Here is a 25,398-nt window from a genome sequence, read left to right as displayed (position 1 = left end):
AAGCTTTCCAGAGAGTGAGCAGAAAAGTGTGTGGCTCTTTTGACCCATACGGAAAGCCCGATGTAAGTCATGTTTATTATAGTTTATGGTCTTCAGAGATTTTTTTTTTCTCTTCAAGGCTACAGGATTATCCCAAAAGGCAAATAATTTTTACTTCCAAAACTGAGATCTAAAAACTGAACAAAGTCCCAGGAAACAAACACCACCACCAGCGTATTTTAAGTTTGTACTATAATGGAAGGGAAACGAATCTAATTTACGAGGCCTCCTACGTGTCTCACAAAAACTACCACATGGTCCACCTCTCCAAGATCACTAGCTAGGTAGATCTTTCCTTTCGGTTCAGGTCACAAAGGGAAGCCAGTGCAAAAGTTGCATTTCTCACTGCAGGGTTAGAAATGGGGTTCCTTTACCTTGACCACCTGCTACCCTCGCTTCCAAGCAGGACACAGAGTGCCGACTATCTATGTGTCACTCGGCGTAGAGCCCAAGGTATAAACCCGCGTAGGCGGTGCACCAGATAACATCAAAGCCCCAGGCAGGGGCCAGAAAAGGGGGGGGGGTGACAAACGCGGCGAGGGAGCGAAGCGCCTCCCCCTAGCATTTCCTCTCACGCCCACTTCCAACCTAGGAGGCTTTTGGTTTCTGCTTTTGTTGTTTTTAAAATTAAAAGTTAAACCCAGGAAGCTCTGGATCAGACTTTTGCGTTGCAGTTCGGGTAAGTTTTTCCTCTCGATTCTTTTGTCTGGCGCCTGGCTTGGGAAGAGCAGGGGCGTGGGGCAGAGTTGGCAGAGTGTGCGGGGTTAGGTTTTGTCGCCGGGTCGCCCTGAGGAGGAGGGGATTCGGCGGGTGGACGGGAAAGCCCAGCGCGCGGAGGGCGAGGGGGGGCGGGCGGCGTGACCCGGCGGCCGGCGGGGAGGAACCTCCGGGATCTCCGCGTGGCGGTGGCGGTGCTGGTGGCGCTGCCCGGTCGCTCGCAGGGCGGAGGGCCGGGGCCGCGGGGCCGCGCCAGGGGGGAGCCCGAGCGGGGCCGCGCCGGGCCGCCGCGTGGGAACCCGCGCTGAGGACGCGGGGGCGGGGTGCACTTGCGCTCCCCCCAAACTGCTGGGCCAGAGGGAGGCGTGTAGAGCCTCTCTGTGACGTTGCCTCTCCTGAACCCCATTTCCCACGGGGGAGGATGGCGACATCACTGGCGTCCACAGGGCTAGTGGCTTGTAGAGAAATGGGCCCCCCTGGAGCCTTGCTCTGTCTTGCAGAGAGAGGTCACCCGGGTCCTCATTGTTCCAGGACTTTTGACAGTCCACACTGCAGTTTACTACTCACGTTTATCCTCTGGTTCTGTTTGTTATATTCTGAGAATCTGTACTGAATTTGCCACAAAACCAGCCGAAACAGAGTACTTTATAACCTAGCTGCATCTCCCTTATTCTGGTATCTAGGAAGTTAGGACTGCAGGCAAAGAAATTGCAGTTAGGAAATCCGAAAATTTGCTAGTAATGTTCTGTATTGTATTTGTTTCAAAAAAAAGTTTGTGTTCAAGAAAACACGTTGGAATGACAAAATTAATCTTTTATAATTCAAAATTGCATATGTATTTTGTTCAAAAGTTCCTAGCACGACAAATCCTAAACAAACACTGAATTTATATTACATAGTTGTGCCCAGCAACCGAATAGAAAATATTCATGTAGTTAGCATTTTTGACTTCCCAAGTGATAACACACACTCTACTTATCAGGCATCTTTATCCTGACAGACGATTAGCTGTGCTTTCACATTTAATTGCATGTTTAGTTTTTGATTCAAATAACCCAGTTAGGGAGTTGCATTTATATACTTTTTGTGATTGCAACCCATTAGTTATTCATTTCATAAGAGATTATATTATATTGAAAATTAAAAATTGTACTATTTCATTGTAGGTTAGTATAGCTTGCTAAACATCATTCTAAATTTATAGTTGGATGATTTTTGCTTCTCCAACCAAATTTACTTTTAGGTAGGCATATTTCCTCTTTGTATAACATTATCTTTGGCTCTAAAGAATTTAATGACTCTTTTTGCCATTATTGAATATTCCATTTTTAATCATTTCCATTCTGGGGCTTTGAGCTTTTCTTAGCTCAAATGAGCTAAAGGTAAGTTTTCCTGGCGGAATGGTAGGGGTTGGCCCTCGCAGGAAAGACTTAGACGTCTTTAGGAAAGTACAAGGGATCAAAACAATTGAAGTTTGCATAGATGGTCAGCTGTCTTCGTGGGCGTATGGTCGTTTAGTGTTTTTATTCCTTAAAAGGGGAAAAGAGTTTGGTTTTATGTAAGACTATTTTTTTGCATTGAAATTTCTGTTTTATTTTATCCCTTTCAAGTTCAAGCGGTGGCCCGTTAAAACCAATCACTGCTTGGAACTGTGCACCTCAAACTGCTAATGTTCCTTAGGGCTAACCAGAACCTTTTTACCCAGGTCCAGCCCTCTCCTGAGGTCTTCCCATAGAGTTCCACTCCTGCTTCCTCTAGTGCTTTCTAGCAGCGGGGTCAAACTCTGGTTTATAGTAATCACTCCTTCCCCTTTCATTCCTCCTTTGGGTCCTAGCAGCCGGGTCGGCGCCCAGCCCTGCACCCCTCTTCTGTCCCCAAAGTTCCTCCCTTGTTAGTCCCCAGCTGTCAGGTGGGCAGGCAGGGGTTAATCACGCTCGCAGCTACGGCTCCGGGAAGCACCCGCCGGTTTTGGAGCGGCCTCTGGAATAACCTTGGCTTCCCTCGATGTTTTAATAGAACATCCGCCACCAAAAAGTGGTTTCTGTTCAGAGTTAATAATAAGTCCCCTTCTACCCTCCAAACCAACACCCCGCCCCCCTCGCTTTTTTTTTTTTAAGTTGTTTTTCAAAGTTAATGAGTTTCAAGTTTCACAATGATTTTCCCCTTCCTTCTACGCGTTGCTGAGGAAACCCCCTTGGGGTCCCCCCTCCCTCTCATGTGCCTCCCCCTCCCCCCCGTCGGCCCGGGCGAGGGGCGGGGCTGGGAGACCCCATGACGTCACCGGGCCGGCCCACATCCTGCTTTAGAAAGTAAAGAGACGGTAAAGAGAAACTACGGCCCCGCCCAACCCCGCCCCTCTTCCCAGGCCAACCGCCCCCGACTGCGCGGCCCTGCCAGGCCTCCCCGGCCCGGCCCGCCCCTCCGCCCCCGTCAGCTCGATTCCCCCGCAGAGCGACCCTCCTTTCCCGCCCCTCGCGTCCCTAACCGCCCCTCCCCCTCGGGCCGCGCCACGGTCTCCTTCCGCGTCCCCTCCCGTCCCTGCGGTGGCCTGGCGGGGCGGGGCGACGGGTGGGTGGCAGGGGCTGGCGCGGTCCGGGTCCGCCCCGCCGGGGAGACCCGGGCACCGGCTCTACGCGATTGCCTGAGCCGGGGCACCCGGCCCGCCTCTGGCCCGAGCTGAGGTGGCGGCCGCGCCCGCCCAGCTGGTGTTCCCCGCCTTCTAGCCGCGAAGCCCCCGCCTCGGGACGCCCCCTCCCACGCCCAGCGCCCGCGCATCGAGGCCTCCCCGCCTCCCGCCCCCGGGGATCCCCTGGCGCCCCGCCCACCCGCGGGAAAGCCTCCGACCTTCGCCCTCCTTCCCCCGCGCCTCCCGGCCCGCGCGCCTCCCGCCGTCCCTAAAGACGCTAAACGTGCCCCACTCTGCCCCGGGGGAGAGGTAAAGCCCGCGCCCGCCCATCCCGCCGGGGCACCCCCCCCCTCCCGCAGGTCCGTCCGCCCGCCCTGGCGCGGCGCGCGCCCCGACCCCCCCGGACTCCCCCTCCCCGGCGGGCGGCCGCGATCATGCAGCGGCCCGGGGCGCCGCCGAGCGCCGCCACCTCCCCCGCCCGGCGCCTGCGGCCCCCGCCCGCGCGCCCCGCGCTCCCCCCCGCCCCCCGGCCCGCTCCCCTGTTTAATATTTCAGCGCTGGGTGGTGTGAGCGCCAGTCGCTGGCCTTTAGTGTGGCTGCTGCTGGGCGGCGGCGGCGGCGGGGAAGGGGACGGAGCCGGGGGACTGGGAGAGCAGCGGCAGCTGGAGGAGGTTATGTTTGTGTTTGGGGTTGTCAAGTGAAGGAGGGTTCCCGGGAGCCGCCGCCGCCGCCGCCGCCGCACGGGGGTCTCGGAGATCCCGAGCTGCGGCTGCCGCCATCAGCAGCGCCAGGGCCGGCTGCAGCTACAGCGGCTCCGCCGGGCGTCCTGGCATCAGGTTCGGCGCGGGCTCCGCGGCAGGGGCGCTGCAGCTGGGGAGGGCGGCGGGGCATCGCGGAGCTGGGGCGCGGGGCCGGGGAGGCGCAGGACCACCTCCCCCTGGGCGTGCGGGCTTGTGTGTGTGTGTGTGTGTGTGTTGTGCAACCGCCGACCTTGCAGAGGGGATGGCTGCGTGCGGGAGACACTTGCCACTTCTGGGCGCCCTGGCCGCGCGCAAGCGGCCCGAGCTGCGGTCCTGCGAGCCCAGCAGGTACGGAGGGACGCAGCCTGCCAGCCGCAGACGCATTTTGCAAGAGGGTGGGGGGCGAGGGAGACCAGGCCTCGGCTTCCCAACCTCCCGGCTTTGTGGCTTTCTTTCCCCTTCCTTCTTTGCTCTAAGTGTCTGTATACTCTCTGGCCACCTGGGTAGTTTCTTTCCGGGTTGGGAGTGCGCGCCTGCAGCTGTCGGGCTGGGGGTGGTGGGTTGGGGCGCGGGTGGGCTCGGGCTCGCCTTGGGGTCGGACTCGGGAAGGAGTTGCTGGCTGGAGAGGGGAGGGGGCGGTGGAGCTGGGCAAGGAGGAGTCTCAGGGCTGCCGCGCTCGCTTGCGCTCTCTCTCTCTCTCTCTCTCTCTCGCACACTCATTCGCCTCGTCCTCCTCCTGCTGCTCTCCGCATCCACTCCAGGCTCCTTCCTGAGCTGGCACATCCATTCCCCCTCCTCCTGGCATGCGAAGCGCTTTGTTCAGTGCAGCGTTGCAGAGGGGTTTTCCCAGGCTCCGCCCTCCACATTCATTCATGTTTTTTCTGCTTGCAACTGTCTTTACGCTTTTTGATCGTGTCCTGTTTTGGCTCCATGTAGTGTTTATTCCCCCTTCCCCCCGTAAAGGAAGGGTTTATCACTGGTCCTAGTAGCTACAATGCTGTCGTCTTTGAAAATACCTCCCCCCCACCAAGGATTTAAACATGGGATGGACAGCTAGGGACAGTGGGTAGGCAGTGAAGGAGGTAGCAGAGAGCCATTGTAGATTGGGAATTTGCGTATTTTGCATTTCTGCTCTGGATTCGATGGGATCACATGATTGGATTATAAACGGAGTTCACGCTTTAAAAACTTCGTTATATCGTGACTACTCAAAAGCTTTAAGTTTAACAAGGAACAGAACTAAGAATTCACCGAATGTATTTGGCTCTAATGTGTTTAAATTCTCTAAACCTTCCTGAATCAGGGAGTGGATACTTCTCAGTCATGGGAGTTGAGGAAGCATATCCTTTGTAGCTCAATTTAGCACAGTGCTACATGAAAATATATAGTATTGACCATTATATTTCATATTCTTCCCCGAGGGTAGTTAAGCAGTTGTGAATATGTTGTGCTGTGCCTTCCTAGAGCTATACCCAGAATAAAATACAGATGTTAATTGGAGTCTTTTATTCCTTCTATTTCTTAGCTAAAGTGAAACCATGAATTTTTTAAAAAACCTTATGCTAGGATAATAGACATTCTTTCCCAGTTGGGCTTTCTTAAGGAGAATTAATATGTCAGCATTTTTGTGTGACAGCAAAGCTTCTAAATTGTTTACTTTAGTCCTTATAACAACCTTCTGAGATGGGTCATGTTTCCTAATCTTACAGTTGGGAAATCTGATCTTCAGAGAGGTTAAGTACCTTGAACAAGGCCACACAGTATGGGGTAAAGCCTGGCCTTGAACCTAGTCTAGTTTGATACCAAAACATATATTGATGACTTTCTGTACCATGCATCCTCTTGAAAAAAAAAACAAAAAACAGAATAACTGAGTTGTGTGGTGCCACAGTCCTTAGTTGCTGTTTTTAGGCAGGTTCCTTAATCTCTCCCCAAACTTGTTTTGTCTCAGTTACTATCAGGATTAAATTAGGTAATATGTAAGAATGACATAGGAAAATGGCAAATGCTCAGTAGATACTTGTTTTTTATACAATAACAGATATGACAACAGTTTTAAACAAAGCATTCCTAGTCCACTGCTTTGTGTTTGCTTAGTGATCGAAGATTGTATTCTGTTCAGTGCCAACATAATGGGTTTAGCTTATCAGCTTTGCTGCAAGAAGTTTAAACTAAAATTTTAGTTCTTGGGAAAGAGAAGGCTGAGGTGGCCAACTTGGGAAGACAGGTGGCTAAGTTTTAGATAATTAATTGTCTTCACGTATTATATTTCAGATCACTTTTTAAAAAGATAGAGGTCAGGACAGACTAGGTTATGCTGCAGTAACAAATAATTCTCAAGCTTCAGTGACTTAAAACGACCAAAGGCTGTTTTTGTTAGCTCAGCTCACTCATGTCCTGTTAGTGGGAACTCAGCTCTATGTTGTCACATTGGCTGTCTGGAACAGTGCTGGGGCAGAATGCTCTGGAGGACCTTGCTTTGACAACTGAATGCTCCAGCCTGCAAGAGAAACATCTCTTTTCCACTCAAAGGTCATTTAGTTAGAACTGGAGGCAGTAAGTGCAGTAATAGGGCAGCAGCCATCATACCAACTACACGACTCTAAAACAAGATGACCAAGGGGCTGGCAGAGTAGCTCAAGTGGTAAGAGCACCTGCCTAGCAAGCATGAGGCCCTGAGTTCAAACTCTAGTAAACCACCTGCCCCCACAAAAAAAAAAAATCAAAACAAGATGACCAAGACATGGTGCCTGTCCTTATGAATGGCAGACGGAGTTTGTATAGTGTATGCCTCTTGTCGCCGGGTGCTGTCCTTCAATTGAACCAGTAATGTTATTTTAAAACATAAAGTGAATTTTTTCAGCCATGTCTGATAAAAGATAGTCTCATCATTTTCTTGACGAGACAGCCCAGATATTGGCAAAATGACCTGTCCTATATTTGATTAATGCTTGGCAGTGGTACCCAGTTTGGTTACTTCCACCTAAGTTTTAGGTTAGGGTTATGCTAAGCCTTAACTTTTGAACTATCCTTTTCATTTGAAGATAGTCAAATATGCTTCTTGTTTTATTCTTTGTGTTTTAGCCCATGGATTAATTGATTATGTTGCATTTATGGAGCCACCTTTTTGTGACCTGCTCTTGCTACAGTTTCTAAGAAGAAAAAGCTCCTAAATCCAAGAAGATGCCTCGAACGAAACAGATCCATCCCAGAAATCTAAGAGGTAAGCCTCCACATTCTGTAGAAGTAAGGCTTCTGGCAAAGGCAGCTCTCTTAATCTAACCTAAAAGTATGTCTTTGGTATCAGGAATGGCAGGTTCATCAATCTCTACTTTGCTGGTGACCTGTGGTTCACATGGTAGAGCTCTTGCCTCATGTGCCCCAGGCCCTGGGTTCAATACCCAGTGCTGCAGAAACAAAGCAAACTACAGATACTTACCCTTCTTCATGGCCAGCTCTGTTTTTGTTCATTTCCACTTGCCTTACACGATTGCTGTCTTTTTTAAGAGATATGAATATCTGTTGAATGAATTAGTTGCATTAGACAAATTACAGTTTTTCCCATCCATAGATGGTTGTTCAAGTCTGAGATATCTTAACAGGAACCATATTGGGATTGAGGAATCTGAAATGAATGGTTGATATTCTTTACCATCTGGATCACCATGCATTTTATATCTACTTTTCTCCTTTTTCCTTCCCCATACCTTCTTTTTTTTAATTTTTTTTTTTTGTAGTGGCTAGAGATGGAACCCAGGCCTCAAACATGCTAGACAAGTGCTTTCCCACTGAGCTATACTCCCTAACCCCTGCATACCTCTTTTGACATTTATTTCTGTTCTGCTGTACAAGTTAGAGCAACAAGGTAAGAAGAGAATTGAAATTGATATTTGCCCAGACCATTATTGGCAGAACTCAGAACAAACTGACTTGCTTTTCAGAAGGAACATTGGGTGACAAATATGTTCATAGGGCTGAGGGTGCAGCTTAGAGCTCAGTTTGTGCTTAACATGCCTGAGGCCCTGTGTTCAGTCCCCAGCACCAAACAAAAACAAAGCAAAACAAACAACATGTTTATGATAATACATTTCATGCAAAACCTTTTGAAAAATGATTTTTCTCTTAAATGTGAAGATATTTTAATATTAGAAAAGTAAGCATGTTTTAAACAAGATCTACATTCTAATTTATTAAGTGGGAATAGCAATTGTCTTTTACATTTAATAGTGGATAAGATTGTAGCAGTGTTAAGCAAACAACTGTTAAAGGAAGTAATTCCAAATGGAATAAAGTATCTTATGAAACCTAGTCATGCTTCACTTAACAATAGGGCCACTCTCTAAGAGTGAGCTGTTAGGTGATTTCCTTGTGGAAACATCACAGATTGCACTTACACAAACACGGGTGGTCTAACCTACCACACTCCTAGGCTGCATGGTATAGCCTGTTGCTCCAGGCTAGAAATCTGTACTGCATGTTACTGTACTGAGTACTGGAGGCAGTTGTGACATACGGGAAGTATTTGCGTAGAAAAGGTAGAGTGAAAATGCAGTGTAAAAGGTTAAAAATGGTATATACCGTGCAGAGCACTTCACCGTGAGTGGAGTTTGCAGGACTAGAAGTTGCTCTGGGCGAATTGGGGTGGGGGAGATGGAGAGTGAATATGAAGGCCCAGGACACTGTAAGGTTCTATAGTGTACTATAGGGTACTGCCATAGACTCTCAACACTGTACACTTGGGCTACACTAAATTTATAAAACTTTTTTTTTTTTTTGGTGGTACTGGGGTTTGAACTCAGGGTCTTACACTTGCTAAGTATGTGCTCTACTGCTTGAGCCACTCCATCTGCCCCATTTTTCTTCTTTAATAATAAAATTAACCTTAGCTTACTAAGGTTGCTTTTTTGTTTTATGCATTTTTAAAACTTTTAAACTCTTTTTAAAGGGTCGTGCCACTTAGCTTAAAATACAAACACCTTGTATAGTTGTGCAAAAATATTTTCTTTATATTGTTATTCTGTAAGTCTTTTTCTATTAAAAATACTTTCCTTTTAAAATTTTTGTTAAAAATGAACACGAGACAAATTAGCTCAGGCCTCCCAAGGGTCTTGACAGTTTCCCTGTCTTTTACCTTCGTATCTTGCCCCATAGTCAGAGTTCCAGGGCAGTAACAGGCACAGAGCTGTCACCTCCTATGATAACAGTGCCTTCTAGAGTCCCTTCTGACAGCTGCCTGAGCTGTTTCAGAGTTTATTTTTTAACAGGCACAAGGAGTAAATGCTGATAATACAAATTATAGTATACAAATACATCACCATTTGTTATCAAGTACAATGTACTGTATGTAACTGTAAGCACTCTACTGTTGTGTGACTGGCTGCATAGTGGCTTTGTTTAGACATGTCATCACAGACGTGAGTGATGCTTTGTGCTATGTAACTAGGTGACAGGAAATTTTTTAGCACCATTAAATTCTTAATGAGACCACTTTCATATATGTGGTTTGCTGATGACTGAAATGTAGTTATACAGTACATGACTGTATTTATTGCTGTTTATAGGGAAAAAAAAAACCTCAAGCACATATATACAAGGTAAGAAATGGTTGAAAAATCAAATAAACTCATAGAAAATGTTTCTTGGAGAAATAGATGTGGCCAGTCACCATAAGGTGCTCCCTGGAAATACGGTCCGTTTCTCAGCCTAGTTGAATCTGGAAGCAGTGCTTGTTTCCTGCCTAAAACATATTCACACTGTCAGCTGGCATAGGTGGAGGCCTTGGGCCCAAGTTCAATTGATCACTATAGTACAGTGTTTAATGAGGTGGGGAGTTAGAGGGACAGTTTTAAGTGTAGTGTTTCAAAGTCTGATTTTTCAGTCATAAAGAGAATGTGGAAGCTTGAATGTGCATTTGCCTGTCTCCTGCACTTAGAGTCTGAACCATTTCAGGTAGGGACTTTCTCTCATTTACTATGGCAGGCAAGTAAGGAGTTCACACCAAGGGGGCTCACTGAGGTGGGTATTTGAATCCTTTAGCTCTGATCTTAGGGTTTTTCTGTCCAGAAGGAATGCCCTGTTCCAGTTTGCACAAGGGTAGCATATAGCTAACAGCTGCCCTAGCCAGCTCATGGGAGCCCAGGCATTTGTTGAATGAGTATAGATAGTCCTAGAATTACGATGGTTTGCCTTAGGATTTCTCCAGTTTCAGGCAGTGAGAAAGTGATGCGCACTCAGAAGAAACCATAGGTTAGCCAGGTGCACCTGTAGTCCCGGCTACTTGAGAAGCTAAGGTGGGCAGGTTCCTTGAATCCAGGAGTTTAGGGTAGCTGGGGCAATGTAATGAGTCTCCATCTCCAAACACAACGACAAAACTCGGTAGAGTCCATACTTCGCATTCGGATATCCCCAGGAGAATGATACATGATGCTGTCCTCTTCTGATGCTGGGCGGTGGCATGGAGTCAAGGCAGCGATCATGTGGGGACCACTGGCACTGCACTGTGCTGCGTGTCTAAGCTAGGATGGCTGTAGGTCAGGTGTATTAAACCCATTTCCAACTTAGGGTGTTTCCCGTTTAGGATAGGGTTATTGGGACATCACCCCGTTGAACATCTGTATATGATAGATCTAAAATGATCATTTGTTCTGTCATGAATATTTAAAGGTGTATTCTTTATAATAGTCAAATATAGAATAAATACAAGTAGGAAAACTTTCATCTTTTCTAAAATTATGCTGTTTTCCATTTTCTAAGAGGACTTCAAGTTACAATGGGTTTTGGATCATCTTAGAGAGTCTAGTAAGTTATGAACACTCGGCTATTAAACACAAGGTTGAAGAAGGCGAGCACGAATGGCACAGTGACACCATGTCGGCCTTCCATGGGAGGAGGACCTCTGATGGGGAGTGAGGCAGACTTCCTAGGAGAGGTTGTTTGAGCCACCTTCGCTCCCTCACCAGGGCCTGATGAGAGTGAAGCTGTGCGAAGCTGTAATGCCTTAAAATTTCTGCCTGCCTTCTAAAGATGTATGTGAGGACTATCCTTGTGAAGAATTTTGGGAGTAAGGCATAAACATGAGCTGCTGGAGTTAAATTTTAAGCATATCTTTTATATTTCATTGTGACAGTATAGCACAAATCATATTTGCTTTTCCTGTGATCCTCTGCTTGGGCCTATAGAAATAGGTATGAAATGGAGAGAGAGGAACTCAGACAACCAGACGAGGAGTTCACACTGCTTGTGCTGTCCCATGGGGGTGTTCACAAAACCCATCACCTCCCTCTAGACTTCCTTGGAATGTAGTCTTACATTTGTCTTGTGCTTGGTAACTAAGTTAATATTAAAAGATTGATACCTTAAAAAGTCTTATATATTTATGTGAGCTTAAGAGATGAGTTTAAGTCTTAAACTTATTGTTTGATTTATTCTTTGTTTTTCAGTTGAGGTAGGTATATACAGTGTCTTTCTGGGGGTGGGACTTTTACTTAGAAAAAATGTGTATGCATACGTATGAGTGTGTGAGTATTAGGCAAATACAGAAATACAATGCTGATATGTCTCATGACAGAGTATACAAAATGTGCATGGATTTTAAAATTGGCACACTCAGGCTGTGCTTTCCCTAAGAGGGCAGAGTTTAAAGTTCTCTGCTCTTAGAGTTCTTTGGTAGAAAAGTTGAGAATTGATATGCTAAGGGCAGAAAATAAATTTGGAGTGCATCTGAGATCCAATTAGACCCGATAGGGGACCTGTTCACTTTGTAGGATCAAGTCACTGTGGAATTCATTCTGTTCATCTTTGGCTGTGTAGCCCAGATAGACCCTTTGTTTTTGCTGCTGATTTCCCTTCTGCATAATACAGGTGGTGGAGTTTTAGCATTGACTTCTTTTTTATGAGATTGGAGAAGAATGGAAGAACACTGGGAAAGGGTTGTCCTGAGTTCCCTGGAGAAGGACCTCTAGACCATGATGTGGCCAACACCAAGGTCCTTGCTTCCACACATGGTCTTAGTGAATGACCATAGGGAAGAACAAGCTTGCCCTGAAATCACTCCTTACTAATTGCTTCTCTGGGGTGGGGAGAGGTCTTTAACACCAGTTTCCCAGGTCTTTACTGGGACTCTTGGATAATGTGGACTGAGGAACTGGGGGTCTGGGGCCAGTCCTCTTGAGATAAAGGGCTGTTTTTGTGTTATAACAGATATTATTATCATGAATTGGTCTCAGAGCTTTGGAAAAAAGAAACAAGGTCTTTGTTGTATTTGAGCCTAAGGTTTCAAAGCCTCGTGTCCTCTACTTTTATGATGGGAAGCCACTGTGGAAAATACTAAGTATTAAACCTTTTACAAAACATATTTTGAAAATTTGGTGTGGCTGGTTTTAGTTTTTACTGGTTGAGTACATTTGGCTCTGAACACACTGCAAAAAATGAAAACTTTTTTCTCCCCTGTGAGCCAACTTTATTATGACACGAGAGGTAGCACTTGGAGTTGATCAGATCATGGCTGCCATTGACACATGGGTCTGTGGGTGCCCCATTTTACAAGGTGACCTGCAGTGACCTGAGTTTGGCTGGGGAGACCTTGCACAGTTTGTTGTTATCTCTTCTGCTTCTGGTGAGTAGCTTATTTGCCATTCTAGGAACTTAGCTTACAAGTACAGCATTTCAGGGCTTTCTCTCTTTGTAGAAAATATCTCTTATCCTCTCTGTTTGCTTTCTATGGGGGATGTCTTTGTCAAGGCCTTCACCACCTCTTTGAGGTTTTTTTCCTCCTTTCTTTATCTGTCAAGACCCTCTTCCCCCCCACAAACCTACACTGGACTGCATTGCTTGTGTCCACATGTGCCTCAGTGAAGTTATGGCTTTGCTTCCTAATTATTCATCACAGATCTCTCATCTTAGCTGGACTATAAATATGTCAGAACAGACTATTTCGGGCATCTGTGTTTGAGAGAGGAATATTTGGATGTGTTAGCTTTTTAGCAAACTGGAGGGTTAAGATGATTTGTATTTATAAAATTTGTTTATGTTTTTGAAGCTTGAGTAGGAAATGCTTCTGATATTTGGCAGTCTCTGATTAAAGAAACTTGTGATAAAACAGAATTTTAATTGGCTGAACAGATAAACCAAGTGGTTATTCTTAACTTAGGTTGAATGCAAAGTTTCCACGTGGGATTTGAAGAATTGATGTGTTTTGTACACTCAGTTGGTATGAAGGTGAGAAGTTTGGCCTCACGCTTTGTCTGGCTAACTGTGATCTTAGGGAGGCTTGGAGTGTCAGTTTCCTTGTCTGTAAAACATAGATAGTGGGTGAAGATGAGATAATCCAGCAACTGCAAGCTTCTGCCATCATGCTTGGTGCAGGGTAAGCTCTCAGGACAGAGCTGTTAATTTCCACAAGTACTGGGTCATGTCAAACTCTTGGGTTGCACCTGCTTCATAAACAGAGGGAATAGGAGTGCCTACAGCAAACCTTTCATCCTGCTTCATGTTACACAGAGGAAGCTGCATCTTTCAGTGTTGGTCACTGGCACTCCTTTTTCTTGTCCTCCAGCTGGGAGAGGAAGCTCAGTACAGAAAACAATTTGGGAAGTGCTCAGTGTGCCACCACCTCGATTTTTTCCACTGAAACTCATTCAAACCCTGCCTTGTTTTTTGACATGCTAAATGAGGTATTTTGTCTGTCTCCATCCAGCAGTCAGGAAACTGATTGTGTAAGCTCTTCTATTTTATTGAACTTTTGTAAAATATTTTGGCATTACAGATCATGTGGGATGTAAGTAAAATGCTCTTATTTAGGTTCTGAGATAGGTGTCAATTCTCTGTCCCCTGTTTTACTTCTGTGTGAGACAAAAAACCCAACCTGATTTTCAGGATTAATCTGATGAAGCTGAATGTTTTCATCTGCTATCATTTTGTGAGCCTGCTCTGGGGGAGGAGTTATAAAGTCTTATTTACTTGTTAATGTAGGGATTATCTTGTTGAGCTTTCAAGTAAAATATGATTAAGTTTGTTGATTGTCATGTGGAATTCTAGCTGTTCATGCACTGTTTTTCACATTTGAATGATAGGTCAGCAGTTCCATGCTGGCAGCCTTCTGATTTGAGAGGTCAGAAATATCTAGGGAAAACAACTCCACAGCTTATTTTGAAAAAATTCCATATATGACTGAAAGAACATAAGTAATAATTAAAAAAAATAGTTGTTGTTTAATGTAGGTGAAAAAGCCATTGATGTTGTTAGGAGCTGTGCTGTAAATAGGTGACATCGCATAGCTTGACTAGGACAACCTGAGAATAGAGTTAACACAGCCTCCCTTTTCTCGAAGATAATTATTTTCTCGGCTCATGTTGAGAACTTATTTGATGCTTTTTGAGTGCCCATTAATATTAACGAAATGCTTTTTTCTTTTTGAAAGCAAATAGAAAATATAATAATACGATTAACCAGCGTAATGATTTTATTTTAGAACATCTCTGTACAAAATATGTTCTGATGAGATATAATTTCATCTTACTGTAGCATAGAAGAAACCATTATGCTCCTGAAGTCTCCTATCATCTGCAAACATTTTTAAGTTCTGGAGTTAGAATGCAGTAATTTGAGCATTTCTGGGCTAAAGTTGGTTCTTATATTGTTGGAAAAATAATTTTATGAATAAATTAAGTGCCTTATTTTTCTTTCACATGTTTAGTTCTTTTAAAAACATTTTAGCAGTATTCTTCTGCATATTAATTGGCTATCCTCTTGTGTATGTTAATAATATGCCAATCACAAAAGATGCCATGGTGTTAGAGTTTGTTCATTAAGCACGAAAACTTATAACTGAATGGCATCATTTTTTCCCAATGATCAAGTCATTTTTTTCAAAAGGAAGCTCTTTTTTGTCCATAAACTTTAGGCTCATTTATAGTCCAGGATTGCATTAATTTTGACTCTTTAAAAATTTTTTGCTTTTTTACAAGTTTAAAATAAGAAGTTTTGAGAAGGTTCTTAGAAATCTATGATGAGTTCTTTCTACAGAGTTCTCTAAGATTGTGCTGCTGTGCTGTAGCATTGGAAAACAGAAAGCCATCACAAAATAGTTAGATGCCATTTAACTGGAATCACCCTATAATCAACCTCAACGTCCCTAACCATGAAATGGAGCCAAGGCAGTCTAACACTTACACCTACTTAATTGATCTGAGGCCTGATTTTTCTAGTGCTGAGGGATTTCTGTGTGTCTGTCTGATTAGAGTATGAATTTAAGCATACATGGTGATTGTTTTGAAAAGATGCTTGCTGTGTTTATCTTCCAACTCTTTCAGATTTACTAGTGAAGAAAAAGATAAGACCAGCACATAACTACTTAATAGTTACAGCACCCAAATAAAAGTAGGTTAAGCATACAATTAGGGCAGTGTGTGGTAGTATAAAAAGAAATGAAAAAGAAGTGAGCTGGGCTGACATGCTGGGACCTAGGAGGTGGTTCCTTGGTGCCAGCAGGTCACCAGGGCCCTCTCTGTCACTGTCCCTCTTACACACAAGTTAGAGTGGGAAGGAAGGAGAGCCAATGAGGTCTTTTAGTTCAGCCTCATTTCATAGATGAGAAATAAAGGCAGCCAAATGAACTTAAGTTACTCTACTTTCAGCAGCTTATTTGAAATATTTGTGACATATTGTTTCCAGTTTGTTTGTGTTTTCTCTTTTTGTTGAGATGGGTTCTTCTTCTGTTTCCCAGGCTTGCTTCAAGTGCTCCTCCTGCCTCAGCTTCCTGATTTATCTGGGACTACAGGTGTGCACCACCTTGCCTGCCTCCAGTTTTTAAAAACTCATATTGCTTCCCATAGCAGTGGTTGATCATGGGCCAATGGCAAGGAGAGTGTTCTGTATAGTTGTTATGATGTCAAAAAGATCTACCCTTTCCATAGGTCTGTGTACCATGCTCTATTCAAAGTGCCTCTTACACCTTTGCTCATTTCATTCCTGCAGCCACATGAGGTTAGATATTATTGCTCCTCCCATTTTACAGCTGTGAAAGTGAGATGCAGAGAGGTTGCTGCTTGCCTAGGGTCACTCAACTGGTGTCTCCAGGTCCGTCTGCTTTGCTTCTCACCATCATGCTCATGCTTGGGAAATTCATTGTAGGGAGCACTTTTCTGACCAGTGAGTTTGCAGAGACTACAGTTAGGGACAAAGCTTGTTAGGAACAGCGCAGTAGCTGGGTGCTAGTGGCTTGTGCCTGTAATCCTAGCTACTCAGGAGGCAGAGATAGGGAGGATCGCTATTTGAGGCCAGCCAGGGCAAATAGTACATGAGACCCTATCTTTAGAAAACCCATCACAAAAAGGGCTGGTGGAGTGGCTCAAGGTGTAGGCCCTGAGTTCAAGCTCCAGTACTGAAAAAAAAAGAACAGCACATTGAGCCGAGCTTGCTGCTGAGGTCAGAATTAGAGGGGTTATTTATTTTTTCTTCTAAGTCTTTGATTGTTGACAGTTTGTTGCAGAGCTTTGTTTGCACACAGTCCTCCAGATTGATCACAAACCATCAGGGATGTCTTCAGAAGAGTGTCACCATTGAAGACCTTCGCCTTCGCCTGTGTAGTTCATGTAGTGATAATCTGACTTAAAATGGAGAAGGGCAGTATTTACGTCAGAATCTCAGTGGAACAGTTGAGACACGAAGTCTTAGACAATATTTCTGAGGAAACAAATGTGAAAGCATTAAAGTTTGAAACAAAATGTAAAAGATAATGTTCTATAGTTTTCCTTGTGTGATGTGCACAGTAGAATGTAGAAGAACTGTCCTGTTTTCAAAGGTCATGGACTCTTCCACATTGCAGGTGTCGAGAAAGGACAAATGAAGAACTCAGGAGGTTTTTTGTTAGTCTTACATTTTAATTCTAGGAGTAGTGAAACTGCTAGTAGGCTATGCTGAGAGAAAAAGCCTAATACCTCTCCTCCTAAGGTTTTTCCTTTTTTTTGGTGGTACTGGGATTTGAACTCAGGGCCTTGCACTTACTAGCAGGTGCTCTACAACTTGAGCCATGCTTGCAACCCTATTTGCTTTAGTTATTTTTCAGGTAGGGTCTCACATACTTACCCAGGGCTGGCCTTGAACCATGTGTGCCTCTCAAGTAGCTGGGATTACAGATGTGAACCACTGTTCCCAGCTAGAGTTTTTAAATATGTCTCCAAACACAGGAAAAAGATCTAAGAGCAATATAAGACAACACTCACAATTTCGGATTAATATGGGACTCGAAGCATGGAATCCCCAAAAGGAAAACAGAGCAAAAACTAATCTCAGTGGGAGAAAGCAGCAAGCAGGAAGCACTTCTTGGAAGAGTCAGCTTTTTTTTCTCAATAAAACCTGAATGAGGAACAATGTTACAATGTGTCTTTAAAGAAAGGAAAGCTACAGATACTGAAAGAAATACCTTGCTTTGAGACTTCTGCAGAATGGGGAAGGGTCAGGTGCAAGTGATGGTCTGTCTTTTTCACTTGGCTGGAGTGGATTTCTCAATGAACTTAGAAGCTTCAAGGACCAAAAAGAGGAAAGAAGAGTTCTTAGATTTGATGTGTGTAGTTTCTGTTTACGGTAATGATAAAATTGCCAAGTTAAGTTGTTTTTTTTTTTTTTTTTAACTGCTAGGTAGGTGGTAAATGTTTAAGGAAGGTACAGCAGAGGCTGGGTACTGTCACGTCATACACTTTTCAGATTAAAAATGACTTCCACATAGGGTCAGTATGATGTGTTGACGTCCAGGGAACAGGATGACAGAGGACAAGAATAAGGCAGTGTTCTTTTTATTTTTTTCCATTCCAGAAAACTATCGTGTAGAAAAAAGAAAGCAGAAGAGCAATATGTGATAATTGCAATTTAGTTTCTTCTCTGACAGCAAGTCAAGGCCAGAGGGTGAACCTTCATCTCTAATTTCCTTTTTATCTAAATAGCTGTTATTTTAGGGAAGGGATTGGAAAACTAGTCTACTGATCAAAATCAGGCTCTACCAGTGTGTCAGTAAAGTTTTATTGAAATTCACCTGTGTTCATTATTCATGGACTGCCCATGGCTGTTTTCATGCGTGCAGTGAAGGCGAATAGTTAAGCCTGGCCGGCTGAGCACTCACTCTTCAACATAGAGACCTGACGCACGTATTTATGGACTTTTATATTTAGGGAAAAATACGAATGTCTCATCTTTCTCAGAGGAAATGGATTATTATAGGGTGACCCAGAGCTTCTGGTTTAGTACATGAGAGCTGCCACCTGCCGCGTGTGTCACGGGACTTCACATCTGTGGGAAGAAGTCCCACAGCAGTGGTGATAAAGTGAACAGGAGAGACCTGCGGAGGCTGAGTTGCTCTCAAGCTGCCGTGGTCATGGTCTCCACCCAGGAGGCCTGCCCCATTGCCTAGCCAGCTCTTCTGACGATAGAGCACTGTCCTACTCCCACTTGTGTTTCCAACAGGCACCTGAAACACCTAGTCAGGATTGTTCTTCAGCAAAATAGAGGTACGTTTGAAAGGAGTATTGTTTTTTTTTTTTTTTTTTGGTGGTACGGGAATTTGAACTCAGACCTCTGCACTTGCTAGACAGAGGCTCTACCACATGAGCCATGCTCCCCAGTCCTTTTTGCTTTAGGTGTTTTTTTCAGATCTTTACACTTTTTGCCTGGAGCTGACCCCAGGCAAAAAGTGCTTACTGCCTCTTATAGTTGAAATTACAGGCATGTACCAGCATACCCAGCTTGGTTTTTGAGATAGGGTCTCACAAAATTTTGCCTGAACTGGTTGAAAACTAATCCTCCTATCTCTGCTTCCTGTGTAGCAGAGATAGGTGTCAACCATAACACCCGGACCAAAAGAAGTATTCTCTGAGAAATGAACTCTTTGAGGAAATTTTTCCACTTGTAATTGGAGAGCCAGGTCTAAAGGATGGGCCCAGGTCACCTGTGAAATCACTGTGAGCAATTAGGCATATTATGTTTGGTACTTAAATACAGTTGAACCTCTGATATGTCTGAATTCTCAGTGTTCCCCATCACACCTTCTTCACTGTCATAATTCTTTATTCCCGTGGTTTTGAGGTCATAGGGGAGAGGAGGCAGAGGAAAGAATATTTTTCTGTTTAGGTTTCATTCTTACTTCATTTTGCTTAAGTTGAAATACTTCCTGTTTAAGGATGGGCTCAGCTGAGTTTGTGATGACCATGTGAGAAGGCGATGTTAGTTCTCCACAGACTCAACCAGGATGGGCTTGTGGCTCAGAGACAATGTGGGAACCAGCCACTTGACGTGTTTCCTTCCTCGGTGACAGGAAGAGTGAAGTGTGATGCAATCGAGGGCCACGTTGACTGCCATGGCTCACGAGTCTCGGCCTTGCCTCCGTGGCCCTGCGGTGATGTGTTGGGATGTGTGGAGCTTGGCAGCTCTGCCCTGTCTGCTAGGAAGTTTATAATTGACATAAGAGCACAATGGCTTGCTCATGGAAATCCAGACAGCTGTGCAAATGTTTGATGAGTGCACATACAAGGAAATCTCCCACCAGCATGGAGAAGGAGACGCATGACTGCGTAGTTACGGGGTTGAACATGCTCTTTGGCCTTCTAGATGTTGATAGTTTAAGGTGACCTGCTGTGCTTTGATGGAATCTGTACCCAGTGGGTGATGAGTTCATGTTCACGTTTGCATGACATCTTGGAGGAGCTGGCGTTGACGTTGGATGTACTGGATAATTGCTCCTGCCCAGAAGAATGACCTTGCTCCATCTCCAGACAGTAGCGACTGCCTCAGTCACGCTAGTGACTTACGGCTTTATCAAGATATAATGTACAGGCAGTAAAAATACCCAAGGTAAGTGTGCAATTTAGTGATGTTTAGTGAATCTGTATAGTTGGACAACCATCTTTAAAACATGTCTGCCATCCTCCCCACCCTCCATTGCCTTGAGTCAGTGGAGTGCCGGCAACTGCTGATCTGCTTTCTGACTCCATCTTTGCCCTTTTTGGACATTTAATAAAATACATCGTTTTTACATTTAACTTACTCTGTATAATGTGTTGGAGATCCATGTACATTGTAGCACGTATCAAGGTTTTGTTACCTTGTAATTGAACTGACCACATTCTGTTCGTCGTTCCTGAGTGGGTGGACGCTGGATTGGTTAGGATGAGTAAGGTTGCCATCAGCAATCCCGTGGTGGGTGGAGGATTCTAAAGTACCAGTTAGTCTAGTTGGTCATTGACGTTGATGTCACATGATCTCACAGTGGATTCCACTGTCACAGGGTAACTACTTGGTATGTTTTCTTCTCCTTTCACTTTGAGCCTCAGTCATTTCTCTCGTGGACAGTGTGTGCCTGTCTGTTTTTCAGGTGGCTGTTTATTTCGTCACAGTCATGTAATTGTTGGATTTATACCTGCCTTTTGGTATTTCTTTTCTATTTACTTCATGCTTTTGTTTGTCTGTTCCTCATTTATGGTCTTCTTTTAGTGTACCTTTTGATTTCTGTTTTCTTTTTTAAACTGCTGAAGAGTTTTCAAGTGATTGCTTTGAAGAGCATCGTTCTGTGTCACTGTTCACTCTAGAGCGGCACTTACTAAACTTGATAAAATACACAACTTTGCTCTAGGTCTCCTTCCCTTTTGTTATTTATTAATTATTATTTTTACTATTTTTGAGGCAGAGTCTCACTGTGTAGCAAAGGCTGGACTAGAACTTTCTGTGTAGCCCAGGCTGGCCTCGAACTCAAAATCTTCCTGCCTCGGCCTCCTGAGTACTGGGATTACAGCTGTATGCCACCATGCCTAGCACCTTTCCTTTCTTTTATGCCACTTATGTTTGGTCCTTACATAAGCTGTATAATGACAATTATACAGTGTTGAGTGCTGCTTTATACACTCTTATTTTTAAAGGACTTTAAAAGAAACGAGAGGAAAACAGTTGAGATTTACCACTGCCCACATACCTATCATTCCATGCTTTCTTCTCATGGATTCAGATTGCCTTGTATTGCGTCCACCCAGCCTAAAGTTCCTCCTGTAGCATTTCTTGTAAGGCAGGTCTTTTAGCAGTAAAGACCCTTCAAAAAAAAAAATTGATGGAATGTCTGTCTGTCTCCTTGAGTTTTAAAGAACTCTGGCTTTTTAGGTTTGTGGCTTTGGTTTTCTTTCTGCACTCCAGAACATTCTACTGCCCCCTGGCCTCTGTTGCTTGTGATAAGTCAGCTGTTTTTCTGTGTGAGAGAAATTGTGTTTTTCATGGTCTTTCATGTTTTTCCTTCTTCATGTTTGGGGATGATGTGTGTAGGTGTGTGTGAGGGTCTCAATGTGTTTATCCTATTGGAATTTTGTGGAAGTTTTTGGATTTCTAGATTATTGTGCTTATTAAATTTTGGGAGTTTAGGCTACTGGTTCTTCAATTATTTTGTTCTTCTTTTTTCTCTATCACACATACATTTGTCCTTAGATATCAGAGATGGATCAGTTCCTGGACCGCTCTTAGATAATAAAATCTGAAGCCACTCATGTTCCTTTTGAGGAATGATGTGCCTAGGTCCCATCCTCCTGTGTGCTCACCTGTAGATTGCTTATAATATCTAACACAGTATAAACAATTATTATACTGTGTTGCTTAGGGGATAATGACAAGAATAAAGTCTTGTGTTAAGAATAGCTGCAATTTTTGGACTTCGTCTCTCTTTATTAGTGTGTATTAATTGTATAAAGGCTTTTATTGTGATACTTCCATACACGTATAATGTACATGTACTTGGCTCATGTGCACCTCCTCTATGACTCTTTCTGTCCCCTCTTCCTTGGAATATTTTTTTTATCTGTGGTCAGTTGAATCCATGGATGCAGAGGCTGGCTGTATTATTAGTATGCTTTATGATTCACAGATCTCTGAAGCTTTTTTCGTATTTATTAAATCTTTTTTTCTCCGTTCCTCAGATTTCCATTCAGGTGTACTGATTCTGTCTGGTGCCAGCTCAGACACAATGCTGAGCTCCTCTACTATTTCATTTGTTGTATTTTTCACTCTGGAATTTTCATTTGGTTCTGTTTTATAATTTCTGTCTCTCTTTTGAGATTCTGAATTTGTTATAATCAGATTATAAATTGATATGGATATATATATTTTTTTCTTTTTTTCAGCACTGGGAATTGAGCCCAGGGTCTTGAATTGCCAGTACTTTACCACATAAGCCATACCTCTACTTTATTCTTATTTTGTTTCTGAGATAGGGTTTCACTAACTTTACCCAAGCTGACATCAAACTTTTGATCCTCCTGCCTCTGTCACCCAGTTAGCTAGGATTACAGGTGTGCACCATCTCATCTGGCTTCATAATAGTTTTTTAAGCATGCTTCCCTTCAGTTTTGTGTTTTTAAACAGATATATTCATATAAATGTTACTTTTAATTCTTAACCTATTAAATACAGCATCTGGAGACACCAGACACATTTTCTCTCGTCTGTTTTCCCTGAGAATAAGTCATACTTTGTTGTTTCTTTTCACATCTAAATTTTTTGTTCAATATTCTACATTTTACACAATGGATTATAGCAATTTCTTGTTATTATTCCATTGTGAGTTGTTACTTTGGCTATTTGTTTCATAACTTGTGTGGACTAACACTTTTTACTCCCATAAAGTGTTGGGCTGACGTGTCAGCTCAAGTTTCATTTTGTTGTTGTTTTATTTTGTTTTTTCCCTTCAAAGCCTGGCTTCCAAGGGGTCATCCTATATAGTTTTGTGTTCAGCCAAGACTGGTCAGAAGTTGATTGCAAGTCAGTAAAGATTTCACTCTTCACTGATGGCTCTGTGTGCACTGGGAGCACTTTCAGATGGCAGGCAGTTCTGATGTCTTTACTGGCTTTCACTTTCAGCCAGACCCCTTGCATCTTTCCCGTAAGTGTCCATGTAGGCACTTTTGGTAAGGGGTGGGCAGGTGGTGTGAGCCTGCTCTCGTCTCTGCTTGGCTGGAATACGTGTGGAGTTATCAAGGGTGTAGTGGTGGCCTCACTTCCCAGAACTCCCTGTGAAATCCCTGGCCAACCTGTTGGAGTGTTGTTTGCCTGAACAGGACCTCAACCTTAGGCCACCAGAGCTTCTTACTGAAGGGACTGCCAAGTGATTCACTATGCTCCCAATCCCAGGGCTGGCCTGGCAGTGGAAGTGGAATTGCTGGTTCTGCAACCTGCTGTTCAGTGTTGAACTATGGGGTGAGGGGTCAGGAAAGCCTCAGGGAACAAAGCTGGAGGCAGGCTTCTGCTGGGCTGGTCCTACCTGAAGTCCAGTACTTTCCATGAAGAAATTCCTCTCAGTGTGTGGATGCTTTGGGAGCATTTCAGAGCACAGGTAGTGCTGTTTTTGTGACAGTTTTGTCTGGCTTTCTAGTTGTGTCTTAAGGAGAGGGTCTGTGACTCCTTGTGTCTTTGCTCTGTTTCTCATGCATGCATAAGGAGTGGCCCCCTGTGACAGGCACTGTCCTGGACCCTGTTAACATCAGCTTGCACAATGTACTTTAGTATAAGCTTACTAAGGTCTGCCTGCAGTGGCTATCAAGATGCAGAAAGTCTAGATGCTGTTTAAAGATATAAGGAATTACATGGAGATACTTTGAGACATGAATCTAGGCATTATTGGAGTTTATTTTATTTTGGATGTTTTAGCAAGGATTTATTTTAGTCTAACAGGATAAAGTAGAGAGAAATGGAAAAAGGGCGAAACATTTCCTGCTCCCCACACAGGAAATGCGAGCAAAAACTCCCATTGTTGATATTTAAAATCTGTACTCCTCAGACAAATATTAGCCCATTGAGAACTGTAATGTCTAAGCTTCTGCCACTGGAAATATTGTTGAGCTGGAAAAAGAAAAGCAAGGGTTTAGAAATTGGGGTTGTAGATTTGAGTTTGAACTATCGTTCTACAATTTACTGTGTCTGCAGCCAACAGAACATTACCTTAGTTGTCTCAGTGTGTTTCTTGCATTCACCAGAATAACGAAGCCAACCTTATGGATTATTTTGAAGATTCACCATGTTGGTGAAACATCAGGCACTTCAAGGTGCAGTCATTCCTTGGTATCTGCAGGAGATTGCTTCCAGGACCTACCCCTGCAGAGACCCAAAGCTGCAAATCCTCAAGTCTCTGTATAAAATGTCACGGTATTTATATGACCTCCACGTGCACTCCCAGATACTTTAAATTGTCTCTACATAAACTTGTAATACCTTACACAGTGTAAATGCTATCTAAGTAATTGTTGCGCTGTATTTTAAAGATATTTCTAACCATGGACACGGAGGTCCAGCTGTACATAATAAAGTGAATATATCCACTCATAGTTTTGGTTAATTTGCCACCAGATTTATGTCCTTGCTTTAGCTCTAGGTTTGCTCCTTAAGTTTTCTCCTTTTTAAAACGGAGCAATTTTTGCATTTTATATAGTGATTGAAACATTACAGTGCATTTTTCTCAGAATGTGCTTTCGTTGAGTACTCTTTCCAGACACCCAAATGTTTCTGATATTTCATAGTGAATTCTCCTCCACAGTTTACATTCTCATGTGTATGAGTGACAGTGAAAACTGTTTATTGTCATTTTACGACAAAGGAGTACATATAATAGGATTGTCCAGTGGGTAGGTCTGGACAGGAGAGAAGGTGGCACCAACAGCTGGGGATCCTCTGGCCATCTCTGGAAGGAAGAAAACAAAGACTGTCATAGGGATTGTCACTGAGTGTATAGAGAAATGTTCTTGGGTCTTACGGGAACATGGCCCACTGCCCGGCCTCAGGCTCTGTCCTACGATAGGTTGTTTACATGGGGAAGTGGTAACTTTGGTTCATCCAGTCTTATGTCATCCTTACTTTTGAGTCCACATTGGACTCTGGCACATTGATTGGAATCTTCTCGAGTCATGCATATGTAATGATCCTTAGAACTGAGAAGTTAAAAGTTCCCCTTCCTGTTCTGCTTCACTCTGGCAGAATACCTTATTCCAGAATATGTTAGGATGATTTTTGATAGCTTTTTTAACATTAAGTTTCTAGACCCTGCCTATTCCTTGGAAGCCTTTCATTTTCTCCAGAAGAATGTGTTGTTGTACATAGTGTGTTGACCACGCTTGGATAAGTAGTTGGATAGGTAAAAAGTACTTGGATAGGTATAAATTTCACAATGTAGACACTGGGATTTGGATGTTCAGAAAATCAGGATTCAGAGGGTATTCATATTACAGTGCAACCAGGGAGCCCCTGTTCGGAGGGTGAAGGGATCATGCA

The 25,398-nt window shown here is 43.9% G+C and overlaps 1 protein-coding gene across 4 annotated transcripts in view; it reads left to right on the top strand.

The window, feature by feature from the left end:
- Positions 1-383: 383 nt before the first annotated feature.
- Hivep1 (HIVEP zinc finger 1) overlaps positions 384-25,398 on the top strand; it is a 127,858-nt gene continuing 102,843 nt past the window's right edge. The window contains exons 1-2 of one of the 4 annotated variants that reach the window (XM_074082898.1): positions 384-718; positions 7,207-7,345. In XM_074082898.1, coding sequence (XP_073938999.1) covers positions 7,306-7,345 — 40 coding nt within the window. In that variant the 5' untranslated portion in view covers positions 384-718; positions 7,207-7,305. Of the gene's footprint in view, positions 719-3,583; positions 3,692-3,936; positions 4,219-4,344; positions 4,471-7,206; positions 7,346-25,398 lie in introns of those variants that run through there. The other 3 variants (XM_074082900.1, XM_074082899.1, XM_074082901.1) reach the window with 3 other exon arrangements.

Source organism: Castor canadensis, chromosome 8 (genome assembly GCF_047511655.1).
Source record: "Castor canadensis chromosome 8, mCasCan1.hap1v2, whole genome shotgun sequence".
Classification (NCBI taxonomy): Eukaryota; Metazoa; Chordata; class Mammalia; order Rodentia; family Castoridae; genus Castor; species Castor canadensis.
The sequence above is the reverse complement of the archived record's forward strand: the minus strand, read 5'-3'. Positions and strand labels throughout refer to the sequence as shown.